The sequence below is a fragment of the Hyla sarda genome, chromosome 7 (assembly GCF_029499605.1).
Source record: "Hyla sarda isolate aHylSar1 chromosome 7, aHylSar1.hap1, whole genome shotgun sequence".
Taxonomy (NCBI): Eukaryota; Metazoa; Chordata; class Amphibia; order Anura; family Hylidae; genus Hyla; species Hyla sarda.
The window spans coordinates 204611864-204634019 of NC_079195.1; the positions used below are offsets into that span (position 1 = coordinate 204611864).

At 43.9% G+C, this 22156-nt stretch overlaps 1 protein-coding gene and 1 non-coding gene across 10 annotated transcripts in view; both read right to left on the reverse strand.

The window, feature by feature from the left end:
- Positions 1-22156, reverse strand: part of ELAVL4 (ELAV like RNA binding protein 4) — a 116178-nt gene that overhangs the window by 35404 nt on the left and 58618 nt on the right. For all 9 annotated transcript variants that reach the window (XM_056532443.1, XM_056532450.1, XM_056532449.1 and 6 more), the window contains exon 2: positions 16783-17023. In XM_056532443.1, the coding sequence (XP_056388418.1) occupies positions 16783-17023 (241 nt within the window). The remainder of the gene's footprint in view (positions 1-16782; positions 17024-22156) is intronic.
- On the reverse strand, positions 3778-3964 carry LOC130283738 (U2 spliceosomal RNA). Its single transcript, XR_008846835.1, has one exon. It is a non-coding gene; the product is annotated as a U2 spliceosomal RNA (small nuclear RNA).

The window sequence follows — 22156 nt, forward strand, 5'->3', positions numbered from 1 at the left end:
TTCCCAACCAGGCTGTCTGGGCATGCTGTGGGTTGTAGTTTTGTAACAGATGGAGGTACACTGTTTGGAAACCACTGCCTTGGGTGTTTTCCAAACAAGGGTGCCTCTAGCAGTTGCAAAACTACAACTCCCAACAGATGTGGAATTCCTATAAATATCTACAGTGCCCGGAGAGTCTAGGACATGTTGTGAGTTGTCATTTTGCAACAGCTGGAGGTCCACAGTTTGGACACCACTGTAGATATTTATAGGAATCCCATATCTATTTCTATACCAGTGTTTTGCAATCCGTATGCCTCCAACTGTTGGAAAACTTCAACTCCCAGCATGCTTGGAAAGCCAAGTGCATGCAGGGAGTTGTAGTTCTGCAACAGCTGGAGGCACTCTGCTTTAGGAAAACTTGGCAGCATATACTGGGCTTGTTATCCAAGTGGGAGCAGCTGAAAAAATAAAAGGGTTTAACTATGGATGTAACTGAGCTGGGATGAAACAAAACACACCACAGGAATAATCATAGCCAACAGCTGACCGGGCAGGCTAGGAGTTGTAGTTTTGCAACAGCTGAAGGCACCCTGGTCGAGGAACAATGACCTAGATCCGGAACCTCTCTGAATAATTTTTTAGTGCTTGCACAGCAATATATGACACCTGTACCTAATCTAGTGGCCATGATCGCTGATAAAAAACTAACATCACTACAGCAATATGGATTGTACACATGCCCTTTAATGTCCACTTGGGTTCAAGTTATTCTCTGAGAACTCCTTGTGGGTGGGAAATAGGCTAAAAGAACAGCTGTACTAAAATTTTAAAAGGGGTTGTCCAGGATTAAGTCAGTTTATGCTTTTTTTTTCTCTTACAGGGGTACTTCGGCGCTAAACATCTTATCCCCTATCAAAAGATGTGACATCACGATACTCCGTCCCCTGCATCACCCATCATCAGCCACAGAGCGATCCTTGCTCTGTGCAGCTGAAAAACAGGGGTGCTGCAGGAGAGATCGAGGGGGTCCCCATAGGCGGGATCCCCACGATCTAACATCTTATCCCCTATCCTTATTATAGGGGATAAGATGTTTAGCGCCGGAGTACCCCTTTAAAGGCCATGTTCACACGGCCCAGAAAACACGGGTGAACATTCCGCACAGTTGAATGTTCTGGCAGGCTCTAGGACCGCTCAGAAATGCACAGTCTCCTAGACGGCAATGCATTTCCTAGTAGAATCAGTGGAAAGAACAGATGTATACTCTTTCTGCGGATGCTGGAATCAGGATTCCTGCAGCAGAAACATCTGCCGCGGAAATTCTCTCGTGTGCACAGTGCAGCAGAACCCAATAGAAAATGGAACTCAGCTGGAATTTCCGAGCGGAATATTTCAGTGAAATTCCACCTGGAAATTCCACCATGTGAACATAGCCAAATGCTGCAATACCAGACACAGCCCAAGGAGAGTTGTGGCGCTGTTTCTCTGAAGAATGCATTTATCTTGATGACATTAACCCCCTATTTGCATTTAGAAAATAAATGCAATAATAAAGGGTTTAATGTATGAATGCGACAAAGCTGGAGGTGAAAAAAAATGACAAAAAAAAAAAAACTATTCCAGCCAAACAATCAATTCACAGCTAGGACCCTATTGGACAGGATAATATCCAAGCGAATTCCGCCTGTTATACATCTATTCTACCCGCCTTGTTGATGAACATATGGTCTATATATACTGGATCACATCTATATTACTTTCTATATTTTTGTGAGTGGGCTCCATCGATATGATTTCAGGGAAAGTGAGTGGGACTGTGCTGCGTTCTCGGAAAGGAACAGTCAAGCTTATTGCAGGGCTCCCATCTCCACCAGGGCTGTGGAGAACATTATTTATTTTTTCTTCGTTTTTCTCATTCCCATTCCTATAGCTAAATCTGTACGCCGGGGGAAGATAACACTTATTTCCCCCTATTAAAATATTACTAATAGTTGCTACATTTCTAATGATTAAAAAAAAAAAAAAAAAAAGGAAACGGCTTTGAAACTGTCACGTCTTCAGGGATTTACACATTTCTGCTATAATAAGCTCCATATGCAAAATGCCTCATGTATATTTACCGGGTCGTGAATGCAATGCTGTGTCGGGGGTTAACGCGCTTGCTGACCGATAATTCTCGCGCTGGGTTTGAACGCAGAATGGCGATGCATAGACGGGTAATGTATTCAACTTCTTCTGCATCTTGCAGCAGGTACAGAGCTTGCAGACTGGCTTATTAACCTAGATCAGACATGACTTGCTTTTCGCTGTCTGTCACTCGAGCTGTTCACAATTTAAAGACTTTTCATCCCCCACCGCCCGCCACCCCCCCAGGCCCTTGCACGGCTCTCTTCTCTCTTGTCATGTGTGTTTGTGTCTGAGGTGGGTTTTTTTTTAGCAGCTGCCTCTTCTACCCCCCACCCCCCCTTCTTCCTATGCAAATGATGCTGACTGGCGCACACGCTGCATATTGCTTTCTCTGCACAGTCGCCAGCATCGAGCTTCTTGGGATGTGTATAGATTCTAATTCTCTTTGAAAAAGCGGCCTCATTATAAATACATCACATGACGGCAGGTCCCCCCCTGAGATGTGGCTGGAAGTGATGCGGGATATTACAGGGGGAACTTGTACAATAGTATTTTTATTAGAGTATTTACTGGCATTATGAAAGGTTTTTTTTTATATTGTCACTATATGACATTTTTATACCAGGACTGGGCAATGCATCAAACATGAACAGCGACTAGCTTAGTCTGGTCCTCAGTTGGACTAGAAAGCCATAAACCCAGTGTTTTCCAACAAGTGTGCCTCCAGCTGCTGCAAAACTACAACTCCCAGCATGCCCGGACAACCAACGGCTGCAGAGTAAGAGCCTCTATGGGTGTTTAAAAATGAGGTGCTTGGAGTTTATTGTATTATGAACCTCTGAAAGAAAGAAATTGTACCTGACAAAGCAACACAAATGAAAGTGTTTTCCATGACTTTGATACTGATGACCTATCCTTAAAGGAAACCTCTTCTTATCGTTGAAGGGAACCAGTTTTTTTTTTTTTTTAAAAGCCGAGGAACGTTCTCTTGAATCACCCAAAGTGCAAGAAAAAGTGCAAAACGTGTTACACTAAAAAAACGTGCAGAAAGGATGCGGTCTATCGCAAGCCCTTCTCCGACAGGAGAGAGGCCCCCAACAGACCTTACCCTTCGCCTCCGGACCAAAAGGTACCTGCGAGGTCCCAGGTCCGATGTCCCTTTTTGCCAAAGCTATTAAGGGACCACAAATGCTCCCGGCATCCCCCATGGTGTTAGCCAAGGTATCTGCCTGCAGAGCCGTAAACGGTCGGTACCCTGCCCATGCAGGAGTACCTGTAGTTTTTGCTGGGAGTAGCGGAACCTAATGGCCACACACACCTCCCCTAGACCACCAGGAGGGACACCCAGAAGGGCTACCACATCCTGACAAATCCTGTGAGCACACAACATGCAAAAAGTGAGATAGTGACAAAAAGCAAGAAATAAGTGAATATGCGCAGGTATACTGCCCGGACATCTGGCCACATCTATAAAAATGTCTCTGATCCTAGCCAGAAGGCCAAGAATCAAGAGGTGAGTGCCACAAGGTGAAGAGTTCATGGTGCCCGTGCTTCAACTCAGTTAGCCAGTACTCCCAGTGAGTTTCGGCACCTCGGGGTCACCACTCCCCGAGGCACTAAAATACCTCAGCTCTAGACCCTCCCAGCCTAATGGCGAGACCCTGAGGAAACAGGTCGCATCGGGGCAGTCGTTAAGCTGATTCCTCAGGACCAGCCCTGGAACGCCCCAGTACACCTGTCCCCTCCATGCAGCACCCATCCCCACCGGCCCAATACCAGTGTTTCGGGCCATCGGCATGAAAACTGATAAGAACAGATACTACACTTGATCTTAGCCAAAAGGCCGAGAAGTGATAACCTGTCATCATTTTCATGCTGATAGGGAGAGAGAAAGAGAGAGGAGAGAGAGAGAGGTGGGAGAGACAGAGAGAGAGAGAGAGAGAGAGAGAGGGAGAGAGAGAGAGAGAGAGAGAGAGAGAGAGAGAGAGAGATAGGAGAGAGAGGAGAGAGAGAGGAGAGAGAGGAGAGAGAGAGGAGAGAGAGAGGGGAGAGAGAGAAGAGAGAGAGAGAGAGGAGAGAGAGGGGGAGAGAGAGAGGAGAGAGAGGAGAGATAGAGAGGAGAGAGAAAGAGAGAGAGAGAGGGAGAGAGAGAGAGAGGAGAGAGAGAGAGGAGAGATAGAGAGGAGAGAGAAAGAGAGAGAGAGGGGGAGAGAGAGAGAGGAGAGAGAGAGAGGAGAGAGAGAGAAAGAGAGGAGGGAGAGAGATAGGAGAGAGAAAGAGAGAGAGGTGAGAGAGAGGGGAGAGGGGGGGGGGAGAGAGAGAGAGAGAGATAGGAGAGAGATCAATCATGGTTGGTGGTGAGAAGTGACTGGAGACCACCACCTCAATGACTCATGGTTCAGGCAGCATGAAAGTGATGACAGGTTCCTTTTAAGCTGGTCATACACATTAGACTAAAGTCAGCCACACTAACCAAATTTAGCGTGATCAGTATCTAGTGTGTATGAGGCCTTCCAATACCCCCTGCGGGAGGATGTCTGAGGAGACAATGTTGGTTTTCAATTTCCCTTTGTTCTCAGGGAGTTAAAGTGCAACTGTCATCAATATTTACTCCCTAAAGTTATATGCAGCATGTAAAAGCTTTGTAGCACAGTAATGCAGAAATACCTTTTATTGTGTAATCGCTGTCATTATGACTGTAAAAACTGCTTTTACCCAAAGTCATGCTCAAGCATTGCTTGAGGTTCACAAAGCCCCACTGCTGCCCCCGCCTATCCTCTCTGTCAGCGCCGGTGATGTAAATAATTCCAGAAAACTTTACATGACTGGTGCGCGCACATGAGAGCCGGCAGGGGTGTGTGGTCCCAGTGCTGACCGAGAGGATAGGCGGGGCGGCGGCGGGGCTTTGCGAACCTCAAGCCTTGCCTATCCGACTGCACATGACTTCGGATAAAAGCAGTTTTTACAGTCATGAAGACAGCGAATACACAATAAAAGGTATTTCTGCATTACTGTGCTACAAAGCTTGTATATGCCGTGTATAACTTTAGGGAGTAAATATTGATTACAGTTGCTTTAATTCCCCACCAGAGGTGTCTGGCAGCAGCTTTATCCCATCTCCTTCATCAGATTCCATGCCATTGACCAAGCTTAGGATGCCTTTGTATGAGTCGATCTACTATATGTGGCCAGCTTTAGTACAGGTCTTCAAATAAGATCCGGGGTTGTCTGACTCTTGGCACCCCACTGATCAGCTGATCAGTATCATGAAAACATTGCACCCCTTCATTGTTTACCAGGCACAGCAACACACATTTTGCAGCGTCTGACTTTGTGCATAGTACCGCAACTTTTTTACAGCTAAGGCCTATTCACCACATGTCCCAGAAAACCCCCTTTGGCTATATTCACATCATGGAATATTCACCAGAATTTTGTCGGAATGCTGTGTTCTCAAAATACAGAATTCGACTGAAATTTAAAGCCCCATTGACTTCAGTGAGATTCCACCCCATCCCACGTCTTTGGCAATTTTTGCACTGAAATATGAATTTGAAGTGTGACTGGGACAGCAGAATCCCATTAAAGTCGATGGACAGTAAATTTTGGCGAAGTTCTTCCGAGGAATTCCGCTTGGCAATTCGGGACAGTTGGGAAAACAAAAATGGTAGCAGTCCTGCTAGGCTAAGGGGGAGTACATAGCAAGAAAAATAGTAGAAAAATGGGAGAAAAGAAGATACAAGAGCAGAGGTCCAGTATTAAAATAACATTGATTTAAATAATGTAATGTGAGGTCTTAAAGGACAACTGCAGCGCAATATACACTTATCCCCTATCTACAATATAGGGGATGAGTGTTTGATCGCGGGGGGTCCGACCGCTGGGACCCCCCGAGATCTCCCCAACGGGGCGCCGCCATTAGCGCTCATAGTGAGCGCTAAGGCACGTAGCGTCGACCTAGGGGTCGACGATGACGCCCAGTCTCCTCCCCGTCCCCATACAGTTCTATGGGGGAGCCGGGGAGGCACGAACGCTGCCTCCCCGCCTCTCCCATAGAGATGCATGGAGGAGGCGTGCCGGCCGCAACGTCATGCTGCTGCAGGCACACCCCCTGCACGGGAGAGCCGCGGCACAGCCGCGGACCCGTACAGGAGATCGTGTGGGGTCCCAGCGGTCGGACCCCCCGCGATCAAACACTTATCCCCTATCTTGTAGATAGGGGATAAGTGTATATTAAGCTGCAGTTGTCCTTTAATGTAATGTGAGGGCCCTTGCTTCAGACGAGTCGCAAGCTATAATAAAATGTGCTAAAATAAAATCGATACAGTAAAAAATACATATAAAAGCATGTGAAATAGGTGACACTTGTAATTCCCCTGTAACGAGAAGGTTAGGAGTATTTTAGTCTCTGCGCTATGGTGGGTGGGTGTGCTGGTAAGTACTATGGTGATACTTCCCCACAATGAATGAAAGGTGATAATGGCAAAATTCTAGCATTGTATATGCCTGGCATTAGAGGCAGAGCTGGGGTGAGATCAGTAGCAACGCTCGGCAGCGCTGGAGGCCCCTTATTTGTGGCCCACTCTACTACTGCTACTGATCTCACCCCAGCTCTGCATCTAATGCCAGGAATATACAATGCTAGAATTTTGCCATTATCACCTTTCATTCATTGTGGGGAAGTATCACCATAGTACTTACCAGCACACCCACCCACCATAGCGCAGAGACTAAAATACTCCTAACCTTCTCGTTACAGGGGAATTACAAGTGTCACCTATTTCACATGCTTTTATATGTATTTTTTACTGTATCGATTTTATTTTAGCACATTTTATTATATCTTGTGACTCCTTTGAAGCAAGGGCCCTCACATTACATTATTTAAATCAATGTTATTTTAATACCGGACATCTGCTCTTGTATCTTCTTTTCTCCCATTTTTCTTTTTCTCCTATTTTTCTTGCTATGTACTCACCCTTAGCCTAGCAGGACTGCTACCATTTTTGTTTTACCATTTCACTATTGGCCCATTGGGTTTGTGCAACGCAGTATCCTCAGCTTAGGTTTTTCGGTTTTATGTAAATCTCCAAAAACTTTTTGTTCTTAAATTCTGCACAGTTCCTGACATGGATAACATTAGGCTATGAACAGACAATTCTTGATTTTGGCCTAAAAAAAAATAAATACATAAATTAAAAAAGAGAAAAACCCTACAAAAAATTGTCCTCTCATTTGTTTTTGTTTTCTTTTAACGATAGTGTGCATTTATATAGGTGTTTTTTTTTCTATTTAGCGTTTTTCTTGTTACAAGTCATGTGATTGTTTCATCATTATTTTTAATGAACGCTCCCCCTAGCTCTTATGTATCTATTAGTGCATCTGTAAACTATATAAAAAGTTCAATAACTCTGTAAATACATTGGACTGTTTATCATAAATTATAGCTTTATCAATAATAGCCTAAGTATTTTGGTCCAGAACTGCTTTCATAATTCTCCTTGTTGTTTATTGGTCAAAAAATTTGGGGACTCTATGAAGATCTTAAAGGGGTATTCCAGGAAAAAAAACTTTTTTTTTTTAATATCAACTGGCTCCAGAAAGGTAAACAGATTTGTAAATTACTTCTATTAAAAAATCTTAATCCTTTCTGTCTGGCAACAGTGCTCTCTGCTGACATCTCTGCTTGTCTCGGGAACTGCACAGAGTAGAAGAGGTTTGCTATGGGGATTTGCTTCTAAACTGGGCGGTTCCCGAGACACGTGTCATCAGAAAGCACTTAGACAGAAAAGGACAACTCAACTTCAGCAGCTCATAAGTACTGAAAGGATTAAGATTTTTTAATAGAAGTAATTTACAAATCTGTTTAACTTTCTGGAGCCAGTTGATATATATATAAAAAAGCTTTTTCCTGGAATACCCCTTTAAAGGGGTTAGAGAAACATAGCTGCTTTCTTCCAAAAGCAGCACCACCGTTGTCTTCAGGTTGTGATTGGTGTTGCAGTTCAGTTCCATTGAAATGAATGAAGATGAATTGCAATACCACAAAAAACCTGAGGACAGGTGTGTCGCTGTTTTTGAGAGAAAAAAAGCTCTGTTTTTTTAATCCTGGATGACCATTTTTAAGGGGTACTTTTTTTTTTTTTTTTATCAACTGGTGCCAGAAAGTTAAACAGATTTGTAAATTACTTCTGTTTAAAAATCTCAACCCTTCCAGTACTTATCATCTGCTGTATGTTCCAGAGGAAGTTCTTTTCTTTTTGAATTTCCTTTCTGTCTGACCACAGTGCTCTCTGCTGACACCTCTGTCCATTTTAGGAACTGTCCAGAGTAGGAGCAAATCCCCATAGCACACCTATTCTGCTCCGGACAGTTCCTAAAATGGACAGAGGTGTCAGCAGAGAGCACTGTGGTCAGACAGAAAGGAAATGTGGAGTATACAGCAGCTGATAAGTACTGGAAGGATTAAGATTTTGAATTAGAAGTAATTTACAAATCTGTTTAACTTTCTGGCGCCAGTTTATTAAAAAAAAATGTTTTCCAGTGGAGTACCCCTTTAAGAACAAGTTATGTACAAAAAGAACGCCAGCAAATTGTAAATAGAGCTTTGTAGTATAACACAGCCTGTCACAGCCTGGCAATACTTAATAATTGATACCATTGTATTTTGTTTCTTTTATAAATAGTAGTTGTATGTGCAAACCTGTGTTTCCCAACCAGGGTGCCTCCAGCTGTTGCAAAACTACCACTCCCAGCATGCCCGGACAGCCAAAGGCTGTCCGGGCATGCTGGGAGTGGTAGTTTTGCAACAGCTGGAGGCCCTCTGGTTGGAAAACACTGATGTAGTCATCCAATACTGCTTCAACGGTATCATGGAGAATGCTGTGTGGGAATGCTGGGAGTTGTAGTTTTGCAACAGCTTTAGAAACTCTGGATTGGAAACACTGATGTGACCTGTGACCTCATATGACTAGTTTTTAACAGGGTTATCCGATCTGAATCAGGATTCGAAAATAGTGTTAATTCCAAAAAACAGCTCCACATATGTCCTCAGGTTGTATGTGGTACTACAGCTTTGCTATATTCACTTTAAAGGGGTACTCCACTGGAAAACATTTTTTTTTTAAATCAACTGGTGCCAGATAATTAAACAGATGCGTAAATTACTTCTATTAAAAAATCTTAATCCTTCCAGTACTTATCAGCTGCTATTATGATCCACAGGAAGTTCTTTTCTTTTTTCAATTTCCTTTCTGTCTGACCACAGTGCTCTCTGCTGATAGCTCTGTCCATTTTTCCATTTTCCCCAAAAAACAGTGATACACCTATCCATGGGATAAATGTGGTATTGCAGTTTAAACTCATAACATTAAAAGGGTGGAGCTGCAATACCAGGCTTAGCCATGGACAAGAGTGGCGCTGTTTCAGGAGGGAAATAAAAACTGTTTTTGGACAACCCCTTCAATTTAAATTAATGTGATGGGTAAATAAGGCAGAGCTAAAGAAAAACATAGCGGCCTTCTTCCAAAACCAGAGCCACCCCTGTCCTAAGGATCTGTGTGGTAATACAGCTGAGCTCCATTCACTTCAGTGGAACTGAGTTGCAATACAACACACAACATAAAGAGAAGTGTGGCGCTGTTTTTGCAAGAAATTGGCTATGTATTTTTTAATGCCAGATAACCTTTAAAGTGTAAAACTTTTTATATAATGTAGATAATACCATTATATTTATATTTGTAATGCACATTGGTTAAAAAAATGTGTATATTTTTGGGTGAAAAATGCTGTCCCTACAGATATTGCCCATGTGTCTCTCTGCACAGACCAACTACAGGAAATAAAGGCCGCACAAGAAGGGCTCTGTGAACACTCACTGCACGGAGCCCTGCTTGTCCTCAGTGTACAGAGCCCTGCTTGTCCTCGGTGTATAGGGTCCTGCTTGTCTTCAGTGTACAGAGCCCTGCTTGTCCTCAGTGTACAGAGCCCTGCTTGTCCTCAGTGCACAGAGCCCTGCTTGTCCTCAGTGTACAGTGCCCTGCTTGTCCTCAGTGTACAGAGCCCTGCTTGTCCTCAGTGTACAGAACCTTGCTTGTCCTCAATGTGCAGAGCCCTGCTTGTCCTCAGTGTACAGATCCCTGCTTGTCCTCAGTGTACAGAGCCGTGCTTGTCCTCAGTGTACAGAGCTCTGCTTGGCATCACTGCATAGAGCCCTGCTTGCCCTCAGTGTACCGAGCCCTGCTTGTCCTCTGTGTACAGAGCCCTGCATTTCCTCAGTGTACAGAACCCTGCTTGTCCTCAGTGCACAGTGCCCTGCTTGTCCTCAGTGTACAGAGCCCTGCTTGTCCTCAATGCACAGAGCCCTGCATGTCCTCAGTTTTCAGAGCCCTGCTTGTCCTCAATGCACAGAGCCCTGCATGTCCTCGGTGTACAGAGCCCTTCTTGTCCTTAGTGTAAAGAGCCCTGCTTGTCCTCAGTGTACAGAGCCCTGCTTGTCCTCAGTGTACAGAGCCCTGCTTATCCTCAATGCACAGAGCCCTGCATGTCCTCAGTGTACAGAGCCCTGCTTGTCCTTAGTGTGAAGAGCCCTGCTTGTCCTCATTGTACAGAACACTGCTTGTCCTCAGTGTACAGAGCCCTGCTTTTCATCACTGCACAGAGCCTCGCATGTCCTCAGTGCACAGAGCCCTGCTTGTGCTTAGTGTACAGAGCCCTGCTTGTCCTCATTGCACAGAGCCCTGCTTTTCCTCACTGCATAGAACCCTGCTTGTCCTCACTGCACAGAGCCCTGCTTGTCTTCATTGGACAGAGCCCTGCTTGTCTTCATTGCACAGAGCCCAGCTTGTCCTCAGTGCACAGAGCCCTGCTTGTCCTCACTGCACAGAGCTCTGCTTTTCCTCACTGCATAGAGCCCTGCTTGTCCTCACTGCACAGAGCTCTGCTTTTCCTCACTGCATAGAGCCCTGCTTGTTCTCTGTGCACTGAGCCCTGCTTGTACTTAGTGCACAGAGCCCTGCTTGTCATCAGTGCACAGAGCCCACTTGTCATCAGTGCACAGAGCCCTGCTTGTCCTCAGTGTACAGAGCTCTGCTTGTCCTCAGTGTACAGAACCTTGCTTGTCCTCAATGTACAGAGCCCTGCTTGTCCTCAGTGTGCAGATCCCTGCTTGTCCTCAGTGTACAGAGCCGTGCTTGTCCTCAGTGTACAGAGCCCTGCTTGTCCTCAGTGCATAGAGCCCTGCTTGCCCTCAGTGTACCGAGCCCTGCTTGTCCTCGGTGTACAGAGCCCTGCATTTCCTCAGTGTACAGAACCCTGCTTGTCCTCAGTGCACAGTGCCCTGCTTGTCCTCAGTGTACAGAGCCCTGCTTGTTCTCAATGCACAGAGCCCTGCATGTCCTCAGTTTTCAGAGCCCTGCTTGTCCTCAATGCACAGAGCCCTGCATGTCCTCGGTGTACAGAGCCCTTCTTGTCCTTAGTGTAAAGAGCCCTGCTTGTCCTCAGTGTACAGAGCCCTGCTTGTCCTCAGTGTACAGAGCCCTGCTTGTCCTCAATGCACAGAGCCCTGCATGTCCTCATTGTACAGAACACTGCTTGTCCTCAGTGTACAGAGCCCTGCTTTTCATCACTGCACAGAGCCTCGCATGTCCTCAGTGCACAGAGCCCTGCTTGTCCTCAGAGTATAGAGCCCTGCTTGTGCTTAGTGTACAGAGCCCTGCTTGTCCTCATTGCACAGAGCCCTGCTTTTCCTCACTGCATAGAACCCTGCTTGTCCTCACTGCACAGAGCCCTGCTTGTCTTCATTGCACAGAGCCCAGCTTGTCCTCAGTGCACAGAGCCCCGCTTGTCCTCAGTACACAGAGCCCTGCTTGTCCTCACTGCACAGAGCTCTGCTTTTCCTCACTGCATAGAGCCCTGCTTGTCCTCAGTGCACTGAGCCCTGCTTGTACTTAGTGCACAGAGCCCTGCTTGTCATCAGTGCACAGAGCCCACTTGTCATCAGTGCACAGAGCCCTGTTTGTCCTCAGTGCACAGAGCCCTGCTTGTCCTCAGTGTACAGAGCCCTGCTTGTCCTCAGTGTGCAGAGCCCTGCTTGTCCTCAGTGTACAGAGCCCTGCTTGTCCTCTGCGTACAGAGCCCTGCTTGTCCTCAGTGTACAGAGCCCTGCTTGTCCTCAGTGCACAGAGCCCTGCTTGTCCTCAGTGCACAGAGCCCTGCTTGTCCTCTGTGTACAGAGCCCTGCTTGTCCTCTGTGTACAGAGCCCTGCTTGTCCTCAGTGTACAGAGCCCTGCTTGTCCTCAGTGTACAGAGCCCTGCTTGTCCTCAGTGTACAGAGCTCTGCTTGTCCTCACTGCACAGAGCCCTGCTTGTCCTTACTGCACAGAGCCCTGTTTGTCCTCAGTGTACAGAGCCCGGCTTGTCCACCCACACTTCCTGTATTTGGATCCTCACCGAGACACACAGATAATATCTACAGGGACAAAAATATACGCAATGTATATTGCAAATATACATATAATGTTATTTTCTACATTATGTAAAAAGTTTTAGGTAATAACAGGTACACTTTAAATTTAGCTTTCTTAGGGCATCTTATGTGATCCTGCACATGTATATTCACTAATCCTGATGTATGGGCCGCTGTACAATCCCATTAAGCAGGTTTATAAAGAGCCGGCGCCCAGCACTCATTCATTTCACCGTGGCCTCATTTAATCATCTAGTTTCTGCTGAACAGGTAAGAAAGTTTCTCTTTTTCTCCTTTCCCGGTCTTGGTACAACTGGAAGAGTCCTAGAGGGAGCAGCTTTATTGTTAATTTAAAAAGCCAGAATTAATTACATAGTGGAAATGAAAGTTATAATAAGCTCACTTTATGGCTACATTGTGTCTTTCCAGCTTGTTCCATCTCAGCATCTTTACAAGACAATGCCCCCTATGAATCATAGCTACTGACTGCAGCCTCGTCTTATTTATGTATTTGTTTTCTCTTCACAGGGTACGTATCCCTGTCTATTATTACTCAGAATATGTCTTTATATAGTCTTGGTGGTGGCGGGCTTAGCTCACAGCAGGTGGGATTCAATATACGTCTTTGAAGAGACAAAATGGGAAATGCATCCTGTTCTCCAAAGTATCCGCAAATTAACAGTATCATTAAACTACTCGTAATGAAATCATTGTACGTTGCCAAGTCTCCACCGCGATCCTGTTCTCACGCCTAATCTCAAGGTCTGTGCTTAAAGGGGTTATCCAGGAAAAAACTTTTTTTTATATATCAACTGGATCCAGAAAGTTAAACAGATTTGTAAATTATTTCTATTAAAAAATCTTAATCCTTTCAGTACTTATGAGCTTCTGAAGTTTAGGTTGTTCTTTTCTGTCTAAGTAATCTCTGATGACACGTGTCTCGGGAACCGCCCAGTTTAGAAGAGGTTTGCTATGGGAATTTGCTTCTAAACTGGGCGTTTCCCGAGACACGTGTCATCAGAGATTACTTAGACAGAAAAGAGCAACCTTAACTTCAGAAGCTCATAAGTACTGAAAGGATTAAGATTTTTTAATAGAAATAATTTACAAATCTGTTTAACTTTCTGGAACCAGTTGATATATAAAAAAAAGTTTTTTCCTGGAATACCCCTTTAATATCCATTGGAGGGTTAGAGAGAAACTGGTGTTTCAATGGAACCCATTGGTTTTACTGGGAGTAACATATGACCCAAAAGTGACATAGATGGTCAAATTGTGTCCACTATAAACTACTTAAATGGGCACTGTCAGATTCAAAAACATTTTATGTGTTGTACATCTTGGCAAAACATTAACCTTTCTAACATACTTCATATAAAAAATGATCTCCTTTTTATAGAAATCCTGACTTATAAAAAAAAGATACCACTAGGGGTCCCCATACCATCCAGAACATAATCCTGTCCGGCTGCAGCATCATCTTTGTCCCAGCTGAAGCATAGGCTGGGGCGAAGTGGAGGAAGAGAGGACAGGATTAGCATTCCTCTGTGCTCACTCCTGTCCTATCAGACTGAAGCATGAAAACAGAGAGGAGGGGGTTACAGAGCAGCCTGCAGTGATTAGGTAAAGAAACCCAGAACTGTACAGCAGACTCTGGGAAGAAGTGAATGCATGGTGAGTGAGGGAAAGAGATGGACATGCCCCCTCCAGAGCTCAGGATGAAAAACCAAGTAAGCACTAAAAAGAAGGTATTTGGAAGAGATATATAGGTGCTAGACACATAAAAAGTATATGATCAGGATAAGTACTGTTTTTTTTCAGCTAGTTACTTTACAATGTTACTTTCAGGGGAGTAGCTAGAGGGGATGCTAAGTGACCCAAAATATCTTCTCTCTCTTTTGTATAGGAGTAGACCAGTGCTGTAAATGAAGCGTTTTAGCTGGGGGTCCTGTGACTGTTTTTATGCATTGAGGCCCAGCATCTTCAAGTTATCCCACTGTTATTTTGCATCCAATATTTCTCTCTCCAATCAGAGTTAAAGCCATTAAGGGCCGGAGGGATCTGGATACATCAATCCATTTAGGCCTAATGGAACCAATTTATCTCAAGTTCCTAAGGGGTCCAGCACAACCACCTATACTTCACTTCTATATTCCAATAGCAAGCTGCTTGGAGGCCAGGGTATTAATTAACATGTTTAAAAAAAAAAGACAAATACAGCTTCCAGCTCCAGCTAAAATATTTCCTTCTTCTCTCGCATATTTTCTAAAAAATATAATGGATCAGACCGACGCATTCTGGTCCGGACGTGGTATATTATCTTTCTCTTGGAAGTATCCTGCCACCAGATGTGTCTGGCAACAGCTTTCTCCCCCTTACAGTACAGAATACTAGTGTTGAGCGGCATAGGCCATATTCGAATTCGCGAATATTCGCGAATATATGGACGAATATTCGTCATATATTCGCGAATATTCGCATATTCGTCATATTCTCGTTTTATTTTCGCATGCGCGTATGCGAAAATCAACATATGTGAATATTAGCACATACAAAAGTAACATACGCGAAAATTCGCATATGCGAAAAATCGCATATGCTAATTTTCGTATATGCGAATTTCTGCACGCCAGTCTCACACAGTAGTAATACAGCCTTCTTTACACCACACAAGCTGGAAGCAGAGAGGGATGATCACTGTGATGTGTACTGTGAAAAAAAAAAAAACGAATATTCGTAATTACGAATATATAGCGCTATATTCGCGAAATTCGCGAATTCGCGAATATGCGATATTCGCGAATAATATTCGAATTGCGAATATTCGTGAGCAACACTACAGAATACATGCATTCCAACAGCTAAGGTATTATAGTGTATTAGACTAAGTTCACAATGCTGTTGTGCTCAGTCCCGTTCTGGGTCCTTTTGGCTCTTTTTTTGTGCCAAACAGACTCATAACGGATCATAGCACAACTGACACCACCGGGCCTCAACTGATCCCAGTTACTTGAATGGGATTTGTTGGCGATCTGGCATTTTACCAAAGTTTAGCTGAGAAAAATAAAGCGCATGCACAATTTTTTTCTCAGCTGAACGCCCGTCATTTGGACAGACTGGCTGACTGAGCTCTATATACTGGAGCACGATGACAATGTGAACAAGCCCTTACCTGCTATACAGTGTCCACAGTACATAAGACTCATTTGCAGGTGGGGCCCTCCTACAGTTGTTGACCTCCCAATGTGAAGTCTACTCTTGGGTATGAAGTAGCTATGGTGGATTTTTTTTGTTTTTAGTTTATTCATTTTTGTTCAGCGGTAGGTGTCAGCTACTACTCCCTCTTCTTCCTTTATAGCAGTGTTTCCCAACCAGTCTGCCTCCAGCTGTTGCAAAACTACAACTACCAGAATACCCAGCATAATAGGTACGGTATATGCTGGAGGTACCCTGGTTGGGAAAAACTGCTTTATAGAATTGATTGTGAACAGGATTAACTCACTGAACAGCTGTCCATAGAAGTCTATTGACAGGGAAGAGAGGAGGAGCTGCAGAATGAGACAGTGAGAGACACAGAGAGATACTAAAACCTCTAGTAAGTGTCATATCCCACCCCAATTGTTTATTCACAGGTTACACTGCTCAGTGCTGCTTTATAATGTCCTTCATGCTGCTCCTACTTCTGAGTGTATGTTATAAAGATATAGAGGAGAAGGGTATGGGAGATATCATAGCGGCTAGTCTCCATCCACTAGCCTAGGGACAACTTAAAATTAGAGATGGAGCCTGCAGATGGGGAAACTGGCAGAAACTGCAACATACAAATTATATAATGGACAGAAACAAGTTATATAATGGCCAGCTTTAAGTTTCAGCTTGCCCTATTGTCCCTTGCAGTAAATAGAATTGGGATCCTAGCATGGATTTCCTGTATATACTGTATATGTACATTCTTTACATAAGAGCCCAATATAAATGCTGTAAATAACTCCAGGTCTCTCATAAGACCAGAATACTAAGGAAGCTCCTGCAAGATATTATAGCCAGTAAATTAACATGAGAATTACTAGGAATGGGCGTTTATGGCATCAAGCCATGGTCTTCCCCTATAAAATATTACAGTTATAAACATTTGATACTTACTGTCCCATGGAACCTGTGCCTGAAAAACCTATAAGACATTAAAGCACAAACTCTATACACGCACCTGTGATTTTGTCCCGCACCAACTTGCACGATTCTATCTCTCCAATGCTGCCAAACAGACTCCTGAACTCTTCTTGTGTCATGTTTTGCGGCAAATAGTTGACTATGAGGTTAGTTTTGCTGTCATCTGTAGCTGCCCCTGTCTGCATAGGAGAAGCACAGTTTCGACTATTACTGGATGGTCCATTGCTCGTATTGGAAGTTGGGCCATTCGACACCTGAGGTTCCATGGTGCTAATTATCTGCAATGGAAAATGTGGAAATTAGTGGTGGCTTAAAGGAGAAGAACACAGTAAGAACTTCAGAGCCAAGAAAGTTGGCATGATGCTCGCTAAATAGTCTGTATGCCTTGTGCTTTATGTAGACCAGTGGCAAAGGCTGACCGGTTATGCTTTGAGTTATAGTTTTGCAACCATTGGAAGCATGCTGGTTGGAAAAAACTAATGTAGAAATACAGTACTCCTTCAATTGTGTCATGGAAATGCTGGTTTGTAAAGCAATCCTTGTTTATACTTCTACTAGCTGAGTACCCGACATTGCCCAGTCTTCCTACCTAAACCTTCTGTGAGAGGAAAATCAACAGTGACGCTCTTAGTTTCATCTCTGTGCTCATATCTCGTCCTCATATCTCATCCTTATATTTCGTCTTCATATCCCGACTTCATATCTCGTCCTCATATCTCATCCTTATATTTCGTCTTCATATCCCGACTTCATATCTCATCCTCGTATCCTGTGCTTATATCCCAACCTCATATACGGTCCTCATATCTCAACCACACATCCAGTTCTAATATCCCCTCCTCATTTTCTGACCTTAAAACCCTTCCTTATATCCCGACCTCATATCCCGACCTCATATCCAGACCTCATATCCAGACCTCATATCCAGACCTCACATGCCGACCTCATATGCCGTCTTTATATCTTGTCCTCTTATCCCGGCCTCATATCCAGACCTCATATCTCGTCCTCTTATTCCGTCCTTATAACTTGTCCTCTTATTCCGTCCTCATATACCATCCTCCGCACTATTTATTCTCTGCATCTGCCGGCCGGACAATTGGCAGGATGTTAAAAAGTCCCGAGCAATCTTTGCAGCCCAGGAGAAATGCGATCAAGAAAGTCCCATAGATTTGCATGGGACTTCAGACATAAAACACCATCTTCGCATGAGGAAGTGGGTTAGAGTTTTTTTTAACTCTATTATATTTTTAGATTTTTAGTTGACACATACGTAACATATGTTCTTAGTTTAATCAAAATTTTAAAATCTGGAAGTTACGCTGCAACATACATATATACAGTAAATACATACACATGATTTTATTATTTTTCAGCTGCCACAAAGGGTCAGGATCTGATTCAAACAATTCAAAGGCCGCAGAAAGCAGGTAAACTTGACAACATGTCCACAAATAAAGTACAACCTACTTAGCCCAATGGTTGATAAATCATTTGTTTTATTTCCTTACTGTTCTCGAAAACGAACTAATACTAATAAGCTATTCTGATGCAAAATAATCCTAACTCCAGACCCTGAGTCTCATGACGAGTACACAGATAATCAGCACAATGCTGGATGTAACCGCCAACCTGAAATGCAAATACAGCATTAATTCTACAAAAAAAAAAAACTAACAAAAAAAAACAATATGCACTGTCCTTGACAACCTGTGATAAAAATATATGGCCTCTACTGAATATGCAGACATTGCCGAATACAACTGTATGAAGTCTGTTCTTCTAGCTGAAATCCAGCCACATAAACAATAATAAGGTAATGTTATGTAAGGCGCAGCATGGGGTTGATTAAATGGGAAAGACAGAGAACAACAAATGACCTGTCTGCTTCTACTTATTTGAGAGCGGAACTTCAGCAACTCTTTCTTTATTTAGTGCGATCAAAAGCCCGCTCGTCTCCGATACCCCATTGATGTGCGCGGAGAAGAGCTGGAGTACCTGTCACATTGAAAAGGCCATCCAGTCTGTAGTCGCCATGTTTTAGAACAAATTGAGCAGATATATAGGGGGAGAATTATCAAAACCTGTCTAGAGTTGCTGAGTTGCCCATAGCAACCAATCAGATCGCTTCTTTCTTTTTTTAAAAGGCCTCTGCAAAATGAAAGAAGCAATCTGATTGGTTGCTATGGGCAACTGGACAACTTTTCATCTGGACAGGTTTTGATAAATCTTCCCCATACTGTTTATATAAGGATTGTGTAGAACCAGTATTTTTTCTTTGAGAGCCCTGCTCATCCTGAGCTTAGGAGTCCAGTGGGCGGTCCTACTCAGTGATTACCGGTAACTCTTTATGCACAGCTATACATAGAAGGCTGTCAATTGCTCAATAGAACCATATATCTTACTCCAAAGGCCAGAACAGGCACAAATTTTATTGAAAGCAAAAACCAAAAAAACATACTAGTTCTACTGAATTGTATCTATCTACCTACCTATCTATCTTCTATGTATCTATTATCTACCTACCTTTTCTATCTACTGTGTATATCTATCTAGAAAGCAGGTAAGCAGCACTTCTCATACAAAATGTAGTTGGTGCACCCAGCTATCAGGGGCCAGGTCATTTATTTATCTCTTTACCATTCTGCCCGTAGATTGGACTGTGTGGGGGGTTACCTTTAACTCAAGGTACAGGATGACCTCTGTATATAAAAGATATAACACATAAAGCATAGCAATGGCTACTAAAGAGAAAACTCTAGGTAGAGTGATTGGTTGGATAAACAATTCTCAACTGTGCTGTCATGTAATTTACGAGTCACAAAAGCATTGTTATTGGCAAGAACCCAATGGGTGATTATCAGCCAAACAGTGGAATACCTGCCCTTTGTGAGCGGCCCAATGATCAGCCAATGTTGATTCTTCAGCTGACTGCAGGGTTTTGATTGGTTTAAATGTCTGTCTGTGTAATAGGGCCATGCGGACCATTCAGTTGGCATAACTTTTGGGCCCAAATATAATACTGGTCTTTTATGGGGCAAATGTGCTTTGGAGCCCCAATGCGACTGCTATCTCTGCAATTTCTATAGCTACACCCCTGTATATATATATATATATATATATATATATATATTCAAATGCAGCCCACTAGGGTTAAGTTGTAAACAAAGTATAGTTTTTAGTGTTGCTCGCGAATATTCGCAATTCGAATTTTATTTGCGAATATCGCATATTCGCGAATTCGCGAATATTCGCGAATATAGCGCTATATATTCGTAATTACGAATATTGTTTTTTTTATTTTTTTTTATTTTTATTTTATTTTTTTCACAGTACACATCACAGTGATCATCCCTCTCTGCTTCCAGCTTATGTGGTGTAAGAAGGCTCTAATACTACTGTGTGAGACCGGTGTGCAGATTTTCGCATATGCGAATATTTGAATTTGTTAATTTTCGCTTATGCGAATTTTCGTCATATGCTAATTTTTGCATATGCGAATTTTCGTATATGGTAGTTTTCGTACACTCGAATATTCGCATATGCGAAAATAAAGCGAGACTATTACGAATATGCGAATATTCGCGAATATCCGCGAATATTTGTCCATATATTCGCGAATATTTGTCCACATATTCGCGAATATTTGTCCATATATTCGCGAATATTCGCGAATTCGAATATGGCCTATGCCGCTCAACACTAATAGTTTTCAACAAGTGTGCCTTTAGCCCAGCCTTTGGCTGTCGGGGCATGTTGGGAGTTGTAGTTTTGCAACAGCTAGAGGCATCCTGGTGAGGAACACTGCTCTATACACTGCCAATTCCCACCCCATTGCTTTATAAAACTCTTCCCTATTTCAGCACTGACCCATAGTAAGAGACCACGGCTACTGAGGAAAGGAGGAGACCTCCTGAAACTAGTCTAGCCCCAATTAGACTGCAACCCCCATCATTGAGAACATCGCCAAAGCACAATCTGCATTGTTACAGTGCACCCCGGACCTCTGCCATCACAGCCGCACACCAAGGACGTTCTGAGCGCACCATCTAAAGCACCGGGAGGACGGTGCTAATAGAGGAATAGAACATCAGCGTGAGAACTCGCCGCGGGGAGCCGTCTGCAGCAGTACCCCGCGGCTTGCAGATCTCAAAGAACACCGACAGATGGGTGAGCGGGACACAGTGTATATTACTCCATTGGTGCTATAAATTACATGCAACTTTTACTTTGCTGCCTTTATCCTGCCACAAAGCAGGATCCAGACTTTATTCCATGTTGGCAGGGAGAGCATAGCGCTTAGGAGGATTTACCCTGTGTATAATGGATTATGAATACAACTTTTAAAGGGGTACTCCGCCCCTAGACATCTTATCCTCTATCCAAATATAGCAAGCAGCACCCACCTGTATCTGCTTCTAGAAGCGCTGGAGGCTCTCAGGCTAATTCCTCCCGACCACGGAAGATCATGACGTCACGACTCCGCCCCGTGTGACATCAAGCCCCGCCCCCTCAATGCAAGTCTATGGGAGGGGGCGTGATGACCGCCATGCCCCCCCCCCCCATAGACTTGCATTGAGGGGGCGGGGCGTGACGTCACATGGGGACGGGGGGGCGTGACGTCATGATCTTCCATCCTCGTGGTCGGGAGGAATTAGCCTGAGATCCTCCGGCGCTTCCGGAAGCAGTTACAGGTGGGTGCTGCTTTCTATATTGCGGGGGTCCCCAGCGGCGGGACCCCGGCAATCCGACATCTTATCCCCTATCCTTTGGATAGGGGATAAGATGTCATGGGGTGGAGTACCCCTTTAAGGAGCATATAACGCTCAGGACAGAACCTATCATCTACACAGCAGGAACTGCATTTAATTAACAGGGAGCGCACAGTGCCCAGGAGAACTTACCTCTACACAGGAGTGATATTGCCTTCTTGTTTTCAGAGAGCGGACAGCGCTCAGGAGAACTTACCTCTACACAGGAGTGATATTGCCTTCTTGATTTCAGGGAACACACAGCGCTCAGGAGATATTTTGTGCTTGCCTAACATTGACTGTATCGTTAATTGGTGACAACCGTACTTTTGGCAGCATAGGGGGAGATTTTTGCATGTCGTTTACTTCTATTGTTTTTATTTGTAACAGGTGACTAGATGGGTGGTCGCTAGGACCCAGTGATCCTCTCCACATTTTTTCACCACAAACATTCATTTAAATACATTATTTAGTTTGGACTTTACTGGAGTCTGATCGATGTTCTCATTCTCCACACACTATCCCCTTCTCCTCTGCCCTTTTTCTGCCCCCCTTCTTTTTTTCCTTCCAATTTCCCTCCCCACTCTGTTCCTATCCATCCCCCCTTCTTTTTTTCCTTTTTTTCCTTCCAATTTTCCTCCTTCCTCCTCCTTTGTATGC